Raw genomic sequence first — 15,683 nt, 5'->3', positions numbered from 1 at the left:
ATCAGGAAAGAAATAAGAGACTCGAGCTCCACTGGTAGGTCTTTAGCTGCAACCTCATCCTTCAAGGCATCCGAGAGACCATGAGAGAAAGCAGCGACCAGAGCCTCATTATTCCAGCCCACCTCTGCTGCCAGGGTACGAAACTCAATGGCGTATTCAGCTACGGATCGTGAACCCTGTCTGATGGACATAAGGAGCTTCGCAGCAGAGGCAGCACGAGCCGGCACATCGAATACCTTCCGAAGAGAAGCAACAAAACCGGAAAACTCGGCAACCACCGGATTGTTGTTCTCCCATAAAGGGCTGGCCCAGGCCAAGGCCTTGTCCGAGAGCAGCGAGATCAAGAAGCCCACCTTTGATCTCTCAGTAGGAAAGGCATGTGGCAGCAACTCGAAGTAAATGCCCACCTGGTTAAGGAAACCTCGGCACTGAGTTGGCTCTCCCCCAAAGCGCTGTGGAAGGGGGGCAGAACCGGTCATACCCCGAAACACCGCAGGCGCAGCAACAGGTGTCGGGGTAGACTCTGGCGCAACAACCGGAGCGGCAGTAGGAGCGGGCCCAGGAGCGACAACCGACCCATCGGCAACGGAAGCTAAATGAGCCGTGCGTTCAAGCAGGGTTTGCAACGCCACAGCGAACCGACCCAACAGGTGATCCTGCTGATCAAGTCTGGCAACCAGCGTAGGTAGCGAGGATGGCCCTGTACCGTCAGAATTCATGGCTTGGTCCTAATGTCATGGAACCATGAACCAGACGTACAACAAGTGATGAGTGGAAATAAGAAGGCTTTATTGAAAATAAAGCTGTAAGGCAAAAGTCCAAACGGATGGCTAAACCGAAGCAGGGTCTTGCGAAACCAGAGATCAGGAACCAGAAGGGTAGTCAGATGAAGCCAGGATCAGGAATCAGCAGGGTAGTCAGACGAAGCCAGGATCAGGAACCAGAAGCAGCAGCAGTCTTAGAAGCATGTGAGCACAGGAGGACCAAGCAAGGAACTGAAGCCACAGACCTCCTATATATATGAGCTAGGCATCCAGCTCCTCCCAGTGGGAAGGAGGAGCCGCAGGGTGGGAGGCTACAAGAAACCCAGAAACCAAGATGGCCGCCAGCACATGTCAAACGAAGGAGAACAGCAAGGAGGTAAGACCATGACACATATAAGCTGCTGCTCCATTTACTTTCTATGGGACTCCCAGATATAGCTGAGCACTTGCAGTTCTATGGTCCCTCATTCTCGTGACCAGTGGGGTTTCAGCAGTTATCCCCATCTACTGGAGGTGGATAATTTGCTAATACTGGTATAAACCTTTAGGCTAGGGCTACACGACAACATGTGTCGCGCGACACATAGGGCAAAACTACACTGCAACATGTGTCGCATGACAATTTTTATAATGATAGTCTATAGTGTCGCACTGCGACATGCCCCGACTGCGACACGACAGTAGCAAAAAATCCATCCAAGATGGATTTTTCTGCGACTGTCGCGTCGCAGCAACAGCGTGCCGCAGTGCGACACCATAGACTATCATTATAAAAATTGGCGTGCGACACATGTTGCAGTGTAGTTTTGCCCTATGTGTCGCGCGACACATGTTGTCGTGTAGCCCTAGCCTAAAGGTTTATACCAGTAATAGCAAATTATCCACCTCCAGTAGATGGGGATAACTGCTGAGAACCCACTGGTCACGAGAATGAGGGACCATAGAACTGCAAGTGCTCAGCTATATCTGGAAGTCCCATAGAAATTAAATGGAGCAGCAGTTTATATGCTGGAAATGCTGTTCCATTTAGTTGAGGGTTTCCTATTCCCATGATTGGTAGCAGTACAAACAGTTAAACCCTCACAGAAAAAGGAATTATTCCCTATCCAGTGAATAGGAGATACATTGCTATTACTGGAATACCCCTTTTAAGAAATTAAAATGATCTTGTAGTTCATAAGAGAGTTTGAACAAAGTTCAGATTGTGAACAGAAGGAACTGGGCACTCTCAGATATCTCGACCAATACTGAATTTATTTATACGATAAACCTAGTACTACCCAATTGAGGGGTAGACCAAAAACAATAAATTAGCGGCTAAAACATAAAAATCGAGGACATCTACAATAGAATAAAATAGAATCGATAATAAAATCGATAAAAAAAAATCGCTGAATACAAAACAAAGTAGCTAGACGCTCATCAAGATCGAAGACATCTACAAAAGAATAAAATAACACAATAAAATTGATGATGGAGTAATCACTGAATACAAAACCAAGTGCAAATACTAATGTCTCTGACTTGAACAATAGTAGAACAGCATACACATGTAGCAGTAATCAATAGTGTGCAATAAAAGATCTCGAGATCCTAAGGATCGATGCTTATTCTAATATAGGTATGAGTTTGATGGTAAATGTCTTAATCCAATAAGAATCGATGTTTGATCGAATAAGGTTGGTTAATAAGAACTCTATCACATAGGAAAACTTTTGTTTTGCTCTTCCCAACAAGCAGTACTAGCGGCGTCCCGCTATGTTGAAGTCTCAGCGGCGTCCCGCTGAAATAATTCACTGTGTGTTCCCAGCACACATAAGCCGGCATAAAAGATCGAACGATCTTACCATTCGATGGAGCAAGTGCCCAAATATTACTCTGGATTTTGGTTTTTGAGTATAGTCGACCGTAGTCTTACAAACTTCTTCCGTCTAAACTCCCACGCCGGCGACTTGTTTGCACGTGGATCTCGATAATTGTACACGGTCTCTAGTTCAGCAAGATTTCAGCCACCTAACTCGCGGCAGACGGTATTAAATTGGCACTTTCATATAAGTTTTCTTCATCACACTTTGCAAGTGGTCCTTTGGGGGATTAAAACCAGACACGTTTCGTGGTATTGAATAACCCCTTCCTCAGTGGTTGCAAGTCCCCCCAGAATGCCCCTCTTTTATAGGGGTTGTGATGTCATACAAAGTCTGGTCTGGAGCTTTTTGTTGTCAGAAATAGATAGTAGTTTTAGTATCGATTGTAAACTCGAATATGGTAAATACTGCTATATGTGAATAATAACTTAGACATTAGTATACAAATATGAATACATATAACCATCTAATTGATCTTCACCATAGAATAAAGAAATATAGAAGAAATAATAAAACCAGTCAAAAAATGGCAAAGCAATATTGTAGCACAAAATCCCAACATACAGTTACACAACCTTGTTCTTCCAATTGGTATAAAAAACGCATCGGGTCCCATGCGGTACCGGTGCGGTATTGTTGCGATTTTGTGTATAAATTGCTAAATAGATCGATCTCAAAAATCCTTCTTCCAAATAGGGGTATATTATAGCATTAAATATACAGTGGGATGCAAAAGTTTGGACAACCATGTTAATCGTCATGATTTTCCTGTATAAATCGTTGGTTGTTACGATAAAAAAATGTCAGTTAAATATATCATATAGGAGACACACGCAGTGATATTTGACAAGTGAAATGAAGTTTATTGGATTTACAGAAAGTGTGCTATAATTGTTTAAACAAAATTAGGCAGTGCAAATTTGGGCACTGTTGTCATTTTATTGATTCCAAAACCTTTAGAACTAATTATTGGAACTCAAATTGGCTTGGTAAGCTTAGTGACCCCTGACCCACATATACATCGGTGAATCCAATTATGAGAAAGAGTATTTAAGGGAGTAAACTGTAAGTTTCCCTCCTCTTTTAATTTTCTCTGAAGAGTAGCAACATGGGGGTCTCAAAACAACTCTCAAATGACCTGAAGACAAAGATTGTTCACCATCATGGTTTAGGAGAAGGATACAGAAAGCTGTCTCAGAGATTTCAGCTGTCTGTTTCCACAGTTAGGAACATATTGAGGAAATGGAAGATCACAGGCTCAGTTCAAGTTAAGGCTCGAAGTGGCAGACCAAGATAAATCTCGGATAGACAGAAGCAACGAATGGTGAGAACAGTCAGAGTCACCCACAGACCAGCACCAAAGACCTACAACATCATCTTGCTGCAGATGGAGTTACTGTGCATCGTTCAACCATTCGGCGCACTTTACACAAGGAGATGCTGTATGCGAGAGTGATGCAGAGGAAGCCTTTTCTCCGCCCACAGCACAAAAAGTGGCACTTGAGGTGGGCTAAAGCACATTTGGACAAGCCAGATCCTTTTGGAATAAGGTGCTGTGGACTGATGAAACTAAAATTGAGTTAGGCCTCTTTCACACTTGGGTTGTCCGGATCCGGCGTGTACTCCACTTGCCGGAATTACACGCCGGATCCGGAAAAACGCAAGTGAACTGAAAGCATTTGAAGACGGATCCGTCTTCAAAATGCATTCAGTGTTACTATGGCAGCCAGGATGCTATTAAAGTCCTGGTTGCCATAGTAGTAGTGGGGAGCGGGGAGCAGTATACTTACCGTCCATGCGGCTCCCGGGGTGCTCCAGAATGACGTCAGAGCGCCCCATGCGCATGGATGACGTGCCATGCGATCACATGATCCATGCGCTTGGGGCGCCCTGACGTCACTCTGGAGCGCCCCGGGATCTGCACGGACGGTAAGTATACTGCTCCCCCGCTCCCGACTACACTTTACCATGGCTGCCAGGACTTTAGCGTCCCGGCAGCCATGGTAACCATTCAGAAAAAGCTAAACGTCGGATCCGGCAATGCGCCGAAACGACGTTTAGCTTAAGGCCGGATCAATGCCTTTCAATGGGCATTAATTCCGGATCCGGCCTTGCAGCAAGTCTTCAGGATTTTTGGCCGGAGCAAAAAGCGTAGCATGCTGCGGTATTTTCTCCGGCCAAAAAACGTTCCGGTCCGGAACTGAAGACATCCTGATGCATCCTAAACGGATTTCTCTCCATTCACAATGCATTAGGATAAAACTGATCAGGATTCTTCTGGCATAGAGCCCCGACGACGGAACTCTATGCCGGAAGAAAAGAACGCAGGTGTGAAAGAGCCCTTATTTGGCCATAAGAAGGGGCGTTATGCATGGAGGAAAAAGAACACAGCATTCAAAGAAAAACACCTGCTACCTACAGTAAAATATGGTGGTGGTTCCATCATGCTGTGGGGCTGTGTGGCCAGTGCAGGGACTAGGAATCTTGTCAAAGTTGAGGGACGCATGGATTCCACTCAGTATCAGCAGATTCTGGAGACCAATGTCCAGGAATCAGTGACAAAGCTGAAGCTGCGCAGGGGCTGGATCTTTCAACAAGACAACGACCCTAAACACTGCTCAAAATCCACTAAGGCATTTATGCAGAGGAACAAGTACAACATTCTGCAATGGCCATCTCAGTCCCCAGACCTAAATATAATTGAAAATCTGTGGTGTGACTTAAAGAGAGCTGTCCATGCTCGGAAGCCATCAAACCTGAATGAACTAAAGATGATTTGTAAAGAGGAATGGTCCAAAATACCTTCAACCAGAATCCAGACTCTCATTGGAACCTACAAGAAGCGTTTAGAGGCTGCAAAAGGAGGATCTACTAAATATTGATTTCATTTCTTTTTTGTGGTGCCCAAATTTATGCACCTGCCTAATTTTGTTTAAACAATTATAGCACACTTTCTGTAAATCCAATAAACTTCACTTCACTAATCAAATATCAATGTGTGTGTCTCCTGTATAATATATTTAACTGCCATTTTTTATCGTAACAATCAATGATTTATACAGGAAAACCATGACAATTAACAAGGTTCCCCAAACTTTCGCATCCCACTGTATTATATATGCCAAAACTGAACGTAAGTCTTGCAACCACTGAGGAAGGAGTTATTCAGTATCTCGAAACGCGTCTGGTTTTAATCCCCCAAAGGACCACTTGCTAAGTGTGATGAAGAAAACTTATACGAAAGTGCCCATTTAATACCGTCTGCCGCGAGTTAGGTGGCTGAAATCTTGCTGAACTAGAGACCGTGTACAATTATCGAGGTCCACGTGCAGACAAGTCGCCGGCGTGGGAGTTTAGACGGAAGAAGTTTGTAAGACTATGGTCGACTATACTCAAAAACTGTCACCACCAGATCTTTGAGAAGTTCTGATAGACGTTCTTCAGTACCTCCTGCATGATCTTCTTTTGTTTTACTTTCGTTCTGACATCTCTCCTCCCTCTCCCAGCTGTCATCTATTAGCAGTGATTGCCTCCCTATATATCTCCTCCCCATACTGCCTCACCTTGCGGTTTATATTACATCCTGGATTGTGTTCTCTGCTAGAACTTACTAAAGCTGGGTTTTCTGTATTTGTTGTTTTCCTGTTGGATTGGTTCTAGGTGACCCTGACTCCCTCCGTATTAAGTGCAGGGAGCTGGTGGTCGTGTCCCCTCACTATTATAGGGTTTGCAGGTGTCATTCAGTCTAGGTATGTGGACATGCAACCTTCTATCACTGAGATCTTTGCATGGGCAGAGTAGACAGGGAGAGCTTCAAGGCTTTAATAAGGGTCACCCTTTTGTTCCTTAGTTTTGGATCAAGCCAGTCGGATCCTTATTTATAACTTCTTGTTTTCTGTTACACCATCCGTGACAAAAACCAACGTCCAGAGCAATACTTGGGCACTTGCTCCATCAAATGGTAAGATCGTTCGATCTTTTATGCCGGCTTATGTGTGCTGGGAACACACAGTGAATTATTTCAGCGGGACGCCGCTGAGACTTCAACATAGCGGGACGCCGCTAGTACTGCTTGTTGGGGAAGAGCAAAACAAAAGTTTTCCTATGTGATTGAGTTCTTATTAACCAACCTTATTCGATCAAACATCGATTCTTATTGGATTAAGACATTTACCATCAAACTCATACCTATATTCGAATAAGCATCGATCCTTAGGATCTCAAGATCTTTCATTGCACACTATTGATTGCTGCTACATGTGTATGCTTTTCTACTATTGTTCAAGTCAGAGACATTAGTATTTGCACTTGGTTTTGTATTCAGCGATTATTCCATCATCGTTTTTTATTGTGTTATTTTATTCTTTTGTAGATGTCTTCGATCTTGATGAGCGTCTAGCTACTTTGTTTTGTATTCAGCGATTTTTTTTATCGATTTTATTATCGATTCTATTTTATTCTATTGTAGATGTCCTCGATTTTTATGTTCTAGCCGATAATTTATTGTTTTTGGTCTACTCCTCAATTGGGTAGTACTAGGTTTATTGTATTGAGATATCTGAGAGTTCCCAGTTCCTTCTGTTCTCATTGCTACTTAATTGAGTAGATAGGGTAAACCTACTCTACTAAGAGCACCTCATATGATCTCTGGTTCCTCCTGTGCGCCACATCATTTATATTTTCTATTCTAAAGTTCAGATTGTTCTGTATTCAGGGGTAGATTATGGTGGGTACCATGGGTCCTGGGCTGTATGGGAGGTGTGAGCCACCCTTCAGCCCAGTACACCCACCAAACACAATGCGCCCAACACACATTTACATGAGATAACAGACATGGATCTGAGTACAGATAATGTAGTACATGTTGCCTGCAAGCCCACTGGGTAAGATCATCAGGAGGATGTTCTGTGCAGTGCTCTCAAATCTGGCACCAGCTTTCATAGCTCAACACAGAACATGCAGGACCTCATGAGGACAGGGATGTTATGAGCATGGCTTGTGACTGTTCAGCGTTGCAAACTTTCATGGGGCCCACTGGAGCACTGGGCCCTGGGCAGTCGCCCAGATTGCCCTCACTATAACCTGCACCTGTCCATATTACTGGTCTTCTAGCAGCTTTAGATTTTTATTATCTCATTTTGTTTATAACCATATTCAAAAGGTAGTACATTTCTTTGTGCATTGAGCGTGTTATAGTTTAGTATGACAGATGTTGAATCACTTTATCAGATTGGATCTGTGGAAGAGTTCCAGGGTCAGGAACGGAGAGTGATCCTTATATCTACAGTGCGGAGTTCTATGGATTATGTCAAACTTGACGAAGACTTCAGTCTTGGATTTTTAAAAAACCCTAAGGCAAGTAGGAAGAAGTTTGGCTCAACAATATGTGCTGTTCCCATTAATGACTTGCTAGTTAGAGCTGTAAATTTGTGTACTTGCGGTACTCCAGGGGTGTTGCTAGGGTCTGATGACATCAGGGGCACGAGCCCACGTGAAGCCACGCCCTCATCGCCACCGGGTGGGCTTTACAGTAGTTATTAACCCCTTTCAGAAGTCCCCCCTTCAATGAATGGGGGACTGCTGAATGGGGTTAATAACTACAGTGAAGGGCCTAGCCATCTGGGCAACCCACAGATCATCCTAACCTATGGTCATCCTAATTTAAATTAGGCAAACCCCTTAAGTATAAACTAATCACAGAAGTTGGAACCCATCAACCCCACTTGTACTTGTTCCGCTACTTGCAGGCTGCGTGGGCATGAGTTCAGAACTTCAGTCACTTCGGTCCGCAATTCTGTTCTGCGGAGTGTGACCCCGCGAGACCTCCTGCGGCGGGTCTCGCGGGATCACGCGCCGCAGAACAAAATTGCGGACCAAAGTGACTGAAGTTCTGAACTCATGCCCACGCAGCCTGCAAGTAGCGGAACAAGTACAAGGGGGGTTGGAGGATGATCTGTGGGATTGCCCAGGATGACACATACCGTATTTAGCATCTTATGCTATATGTGTCATCGACAGATCTACCCCATGACAGTGTCATCCACAGATCCCCCTCCATATAACAGTGTCATCCACAGATCCTTCTCCCCATAACAGTGCCATCCACAGATCCCCCTCCCCGCCGCTCACAGGGGTATACATTTATAAACTGTAATCCGTATCCTGCAGTAACTTTAACTTTAAATCAGCGCTCATCTCTTTACTACCTTACACTCGGCTCCAGACAGCAACAGGCGGTGCGGGCGGCAGCGCTCACTCACTGACTTCACGTGCCTGTGCCGCCTAGTGGGAAAAACAGGCGCGTGATGTCAGTGAGTGAGCGTCGCCCTCACTGCCTGTTACCGGAGATGAGTGTAAGATAGTAAAGAGATGAGCGCTGATTTAAAGTTACTGCAGGATACGGATTACAGTTTATAAATGTTTACTCCTGTGAGTGGCGGGGCCGGTGTAGAGTAGCACAGGAGAGTAAGAGCGGAGAGTGCTGTGACTTCTATTGCGGCCAGAGCGACGCCCCCACGGCCCTGCATTTGGGGCACTGGACAAAACATCCGGGGCTCCAGCCCCAATCGTTTTGACCTAACGACGCCCCTGGGGTACTCATGAACATACTCCTCATCCCAACTCTCGCTACCTTTTAGATTGACATTTCTGGATCTTAACAGTATTGACAGTAGTTCTATTTCATTTGTTTTTCACATGCACCACTGGTCACTAACTTTCATTAACTTTCATCATCCAGTTGGTCAAGCTTATGGAACTGATGCAATGGTTCCACAACACATCTCAATTTTAATACTGAGTTTTTCATTAAAGTGATTTTAAAAGTGATGGAAAATTAAAGAGTATGTACACCTTTTGGGTTTTTTATAATTATTATTGCTTTGTACTCATTTTCAGCAAAAAAAAAATAATATTTTTAAATTGGTCTTTATTAAAAACTAGCCGGATAACCTGGCTTTGCATGGGTATATTTCGACTATTTCATTTAATGTTTGTGTGTGACGTTAAAAGATATCGACAGTATCAACTATAACAGTGACATCTACAGTACCCCACCCCCTTAACAGTGACCTCCACAGCCCCCCACCCCTTAACACTGCCCCCCCCCCCCACAGTGCCGCATCTTCTTTAAGATGGGACCTCCACAGCAGCCGACCCCCTTAACTTTGACCTTCACAGCAGCCTGCCCCTTTAACAGTGAGTTCCACAGCACCCCACCACCTTGACAGTGACCTCCACAGGGGCCCGCCCCCTTAACAGTGACCTCTACAGCACTCACCATTTAACACTGACCATAGGTTACAGTCCCCTTAACTGTGACCTCCACTATTCCTGGCTCCCTTAACCCCTTAGGGGCCGGGCTCATTTTCACCTTAAGGACCAGGCCATTCTTTGCAAATCTGACCAGTGTCACTTTATGTGCGAATAACTTTAAAATTCTTTGACCTATCCAGGCCATTCTGAGATTGTTTTTTCGTCACATATTGTACTTCATGACACTGGTAAAATGGAGTCAAAAATCATTTTTATTTATAAAAAAAATACAAAATTTGCCACAAATTTGTAATAATTAGCAAATTTCCAAGTTTCAATTTCTCTACTTCTATAATACATAGTTATACCTACAAAAGTAGTTATTACTTTACATTCCCGAATCCCCATATGTCTACTTCATGTTTGGATAATTTTGGGAATGACATTAAATTTTTTGGGGATGTTACAAGGCTTAGAAGTTTAGAAGCAAAATACATTTTCATAAACCCACTTTTCAAGGACCAGTTCAGGTCTGAAGTCACTTTGTGAAGCTTACATAATAGAAACCACCCAAAAATGACCCCATTCTAGAAACTACACCCCTCGAGGTATTCAAAACTGATTTAACAAATGTTGTTAACCCTTTAGGTGTTCCACAAGAATTAATGGAAAATAGAGATACAATTTCAAAATTTCACTTTTTTGGCAGATTTTCCATTTTAATAATTTTTTTCCAGTTACAAAGCAATGGTTAACAGTCAAACAAAACTCAATATTTATGGATCTGATTCTGTAGTTTACATAAACACCCCATATGTGGTCGTAAACCGCTGTACGGGCACACGGAAGGGCGCAGAAGGAAAGGAATGCAATACGGTTTTTGGAAGGCAGATTTTGCTGGACTGGTTTTTTGACACCATGTCCCATTTAAAGCCCCCCTGATGCATCCCTAGAGTAAAAACTCCAAAAAAGTGACCCCATTTTAGAAACTATGGGATAGGGTGGCAGTTTTGTTGGTACTATTTTAGGGTACATATGATTTTTGCTTGCTCTATATTACACTTTTTGTGAGGCAAGGTAACAAGAAATGGCTGTTTTGGCACCGTTTTTATTTTTTGTTATTTACAATATTCATCTGACAGGTTAGATCATGTGGTATTTTTATCACGGACGCGGCGATACCTAATATGTATACTTTTTTTATTTATGTAAGTTTTACACAATGAATCATTTTTTAAACAAAAAAATCATGTTTTAGTGTTTCCATAATCTGAGAGCCATAGTTTTTTCAGTTTTTGGGCGATTATCTTGGGTAGGGTATGATTTTTGCGGGATGAGATGACGGTTTGATTGACACTATTTTGGGATGCATGTGATTTTTTTGATCGCTTGCCATTATACTTTTTGTGATGTAAGGTGACAAGAAATGGCCTTTTTTAAACCGTTTAAATTTTTTTAATGGTATTCACCTGAGGGGTTAGGTCATGTGATATTTTTATAGAGCAGGTTATTACAGACGTGACAATACCTAATATGTATACTTTTTTTTATTTATGTAAGTTTTACACAATAATATCATTTTTGAAAAGAAAACGTTTTAGTGTCTCCATATTCTGAGAGCCATAGTTTTTTCAGTTTTTGGGCGATTATCTTAGGTAGGGTCTAATTATTTGCGGCATGAGATGATGGTTTGATTGGCAATATTTTAGGGTGCATATGCATTTTTGATCGCTTGCTATTACACTTTTTGTGATGTAAGGTGACAAAAAATGGTTTATTTAGCACAGTTTTTATTTTTAATTTTTTACGGTGTTCATCTGAGGGGTTACGTAATGTGATACTTTTATAGAGCCGGTCGATACGGACGCATCGATACCTAATATGTATTCTTTTTTTAATGCAAGTTTTACACAATAACAGCTTTTTTTAAACAAAAATTGATGTTTTAGTGTCTCCATATTCTGAGCCATTATTATTATTTTTTTGGGCGATTATCTCAGGTATGGGCTCATTATTTGCAGGATGAGGTGACGGTTAGCTTGGTACTTGTTTGGTGGGCATACGCCTCTTTGATTGCTTGCTGTTGTACTTTTTGTGATGTAAGGTGACAAAAAAATTGTTTATTTAGCACAGTTTTTATTTTTTATTTTTTGCGGTGTTCATCTGAGGGGTTAGGTCATGTGATACAGACGTGGCGATACCTAAATATGTCAACCTAATATTTTGGGAAAATGAAGTTTTTGTTTATTTTTACTTGAAACGTTTAATTTTTTGGGGGAAAAACTTTATTTTTGCAACTTTTTTTCATTTTATTTTTTTGTCCTACTTTGGGACTTCAACTTTTGGGGGTCTTATCCTTTACAATGCATTCCAATACTTTTGTATTAGAATGCATTGGCTGTATGAGTAATACAGTGTGTATTACTCAAACAGCTTCCGGCCTGTTAGATCCAGGGGGCTGCCTTCCATGCCATCGGGGTCCCCCCTACAGCCCCACGGGGACCCGATGGCACCTGTGCCCACCGCCGCTGCACCATAAAAAGCCGCAAACCGCAGGTCTAAATTGACCTGCGGTTTGCGGCGATCACCGACATGGGCGGGTCACGGGACCCCCCGCGCATTTAGCCGTTGGGCGGCGGTGATCGGAAATGAACATGACGTACCGGTACGTCATGTGTCCTTAAGTACCGGGACAACATGCCGTACCGGTACGTCATGTGTCCCAAACAGGTTAAGAGACCTCCACAGCAACTGCCCCTTTAACAGTGACTGCCATATAACCCCGCTTCCTTAACAGTGACCTCACTGTACCCCGCTGCCCCTTTAATAGTGGCCTCCACAGTCCCCTCCTCCCTTAATAGTGACCTCCACAGTGCCTGCTCTTTAATATTTACCTCCACAGCGGCCGCCTCTTTATTAGTGACCTCCACAGAGCTCCGTTCCTTTAAAATGTGACCTCCACAACACCCCGACCCTTAACACTGACCTCCATAGTGGACCATCCCCTTAACAGTGACCTCCACAGCATCCCGCCCGCTTAAGGGACCTCCACAATGTCCCATCCCTTTTATTAATGACCTCCTCAGTACCATGTCTCCTTAACATTGATTTCCATCAGACCCTGTCCCCTTAACAGTGGCCTCTACAACAATATGCCCCTTAACACTGACCTCCATAGCGGACCATCCCGTTAATTGTGACCCTCACTGCAGCCTGCCCCTAGGGTGGCCAGAGGTCCGGTTTTAGGCCAGACAGTCCAGCTTTCAGACTCCCTGTCCTCCGTCCGGCAAAGGGCCTGGACGTACACAAGGATGTCCTTTTGAACAGCTCACTCTCAGACAGCAGCACTGTGCTGTCTGAGCATGAGCTGCAAGGAGAAAGTCACCCTCCCACCCCTGAAGCTGACAAAAGTTGATTTTGCCTTCATTTTTTTCACTTGCTATTGAAATAAAGCCATGGCCTAATAGCACTTAGTACCTTATTTCTAGATGTGCCTTTGTTCAAACAATAGATGTTTTCTATCTTCTGAAAATTCTGTTTATTTGGTATGCAAATGAGCCAGTAAGGTGCCCAGAGGGGCGTCACTCTTGCAAGAAGGAGCCCAGGCACTCCTCCTGCTAGTGCCCAAATCCGCCCTCATGCTGGGAGCAGGGAAAAGTGGGCAAAGTTATGGTTTGAATGTGATGTAGGAGGGGTGGTTGGACACATTGTGGCAGGAGGCGTGCCTGGGCTCCTTCCTGCAAGAATTATGGCCCTCTGGGCACCTTACTGGCTCATTTGCATACCAAATAGACTAGATTTTCAGAGGATTAAAAAACATCTATTGCTGGAACAAAGGCACATCTGGAAATAAGGTACCAAGTGCTATTAGGCCATGGCTTTACTTCAATAGCGATTATCCTGGTGACAGATTTCCAAAAAACTACAGAAGTGAAGAAAAATGGCTGGGTTGTTATGGAAACCTGGTGTAAAACTGTGCGTATGTGGACACTAAGGGCCTGCGAGCTTCTATTGGCTGATAAGGGTTATGTGACCAGGCTTCTATTGGATAATGCATTTTTTTGGGAATATCTCAGGAACTAGAGAGCTGAGACCCGATCTAAAACCTTCCCGGTCACCTGATGTACCTGTGTGCCAAATTTCGTGATTGTAAATGCGACGGTGCAAATTACTTTAGCCGACATCCATATGCACTCAGCTTTATATAATTAATAAATATTTATCATATTTAAATATTTAATAAATATATATATATATATATATATATAAATATATATAAATCCAGGAAATCCACGGCACTTCCTTCAGTAAAAAAGTATTTATTCACCAGAGATACAACGTTTCGGTGCGCACACTGGAACCTTTTTCAAGCAGTGATGTGAAAGGGGTGTGCACATAACATATTTATAGCGTGTTTCATATCAATCAATCAGTAACATAATTACGTGCAATAAATAACATAATTCCATCAAAATACATGTCATAATTCAAAAATGCATGATTAAAAAGCCAGTACAATTCATAATACACATATAAGTGACTTGGATCTGTATATCCAAAAGCCTGTGTTGGTTAAAGTGACCGTGAATCATATTTCATATAATTCCAACATTAATTCCAACAATCCAACAATCAGGTGATGTGCATGATTAACTTGATTAAAAACAATAACTGAGCGTTCGTGACCTGATTGGGATCCAAGCGGCACACGAGGGTCTGGCGTGGTGCAAGCACAACTGCGCCTGCGCGGCTTCTCCTAGTAATGGCAATCTTCCCGGAACCTGTGAGTCAGCTGATCGGAAGTTAGGAAGCCAGGTGATCGGGATCTCAAAGTCACGTGAGGCATATTGGTACACGTTGCTACGCCAACCATCACATGACCAAGGTCCTGCATTCTAGCGATCAAAAATTATCTATCTGGCTGTTTCCCTCTGGTAGTTACGTTCTTCCCAAAGTGTAAACGTCACCTGGGGTTTCCGGATCATAGAGACACCATCTCTTTTGGAATTATCATTATTAAACAGGTATTAGGTGCACATATAGTTGCACTACCTATGGGGTCATTAACATCTGTAAAGATTTCTCAATCCCATCAGCAGTATCCGAGGGCAGCAAAGGCGACACTGCACTTGTCCCCAAATGCAGCGTCTAGCCCTGCTCACCCCTCCCCAATACAGTAGAATAAGAGTATCTAGGCAGGGACATACCACCACATCCAGCAAGTCAGGCTACATAAATGCTAGGTGGTCCCATCACACACTATCATCATGGGTCCCATAATATGGGGCTCTAGCATCTCTCATTCACATCCCCTTTGTAAATCTAATGATTATGGTGCGCGTCCATGAAGACCCATGATGATAGTGTGTGATGGGACCACCTAGCATTTATGTAGCCTGACTTGCTGGATGTGGTGGTATGTCCCTGCCTAGATACTCTTATTCTACTGTATTGGGGGAGGGGTGAGCAGGACTAGACGCTGCATTTGGGGACAAGTGCAGTGTCGCCTTTGCTGCCCTCGGATACTGCTGATGGGATTGAGAAATCTTTACAGATGTTGATGACCCCGTAGGTAGTGGAACTATATCTGCACCTTATACAGTCCTGATCAAAAGTTTAAGACCACTTGAAAAATGGCAAAAAAATCATATTTAGCATGGCTGGATCTTAACAAGGTTCCAAGTAGAGCTTCAACATGCAACAAGAAGAAATGGGAGTGAGACAAAACATTTTTTGAGCATTCAATTAATTGAAAATAACGATTAAACTTAAACAGCCTTTTTATCAGCTGATCAAAAGT

The 15,683-nt window shown here is 43.2% G+C and overlaps 1 protein-coding gene across 1 annotated transcript in view; it reads left to right on the top strand.

Annotated features, from left to right (window-relative positions):
* LOC122932196 (putative helicase MOV-10) overlaps nt 1-15,683 on the top strand; it is a 174,900-nt gene that overhangs the window by 146,152 nt on the left and 13,065 nt on the right. The window contains exon 20 of the mRNA XM_044286474.1: nt 7,859-7,984. Within this exon, the coding sequence (XP_044142409.1) occupies nt 7,859-7,984 (126 nt within the window). The remainder of the gene's footprint in view (nt 1-7,858; nt 7,985-15,683) is intronic.

Source organism: Bufo gargarizans, chromosome 3 (genome assembly GCF_014858855.1).
Source record: "Bufo gargarizans isolate SCDJY-AF-19 chromosome 3, ASM1485885v1, whole genome shotgun sequence".
Lineage (NCBI taxonomy): Eukaryota > Metazoa > Chordata > Amphibia > Anura > Bufonidae > Bufo > Bufo gargarizans.
Note: the sequence above shows the minus strand (reverse complement) of the source record. Positions and strands in the feature narration are given on the sequence as shown.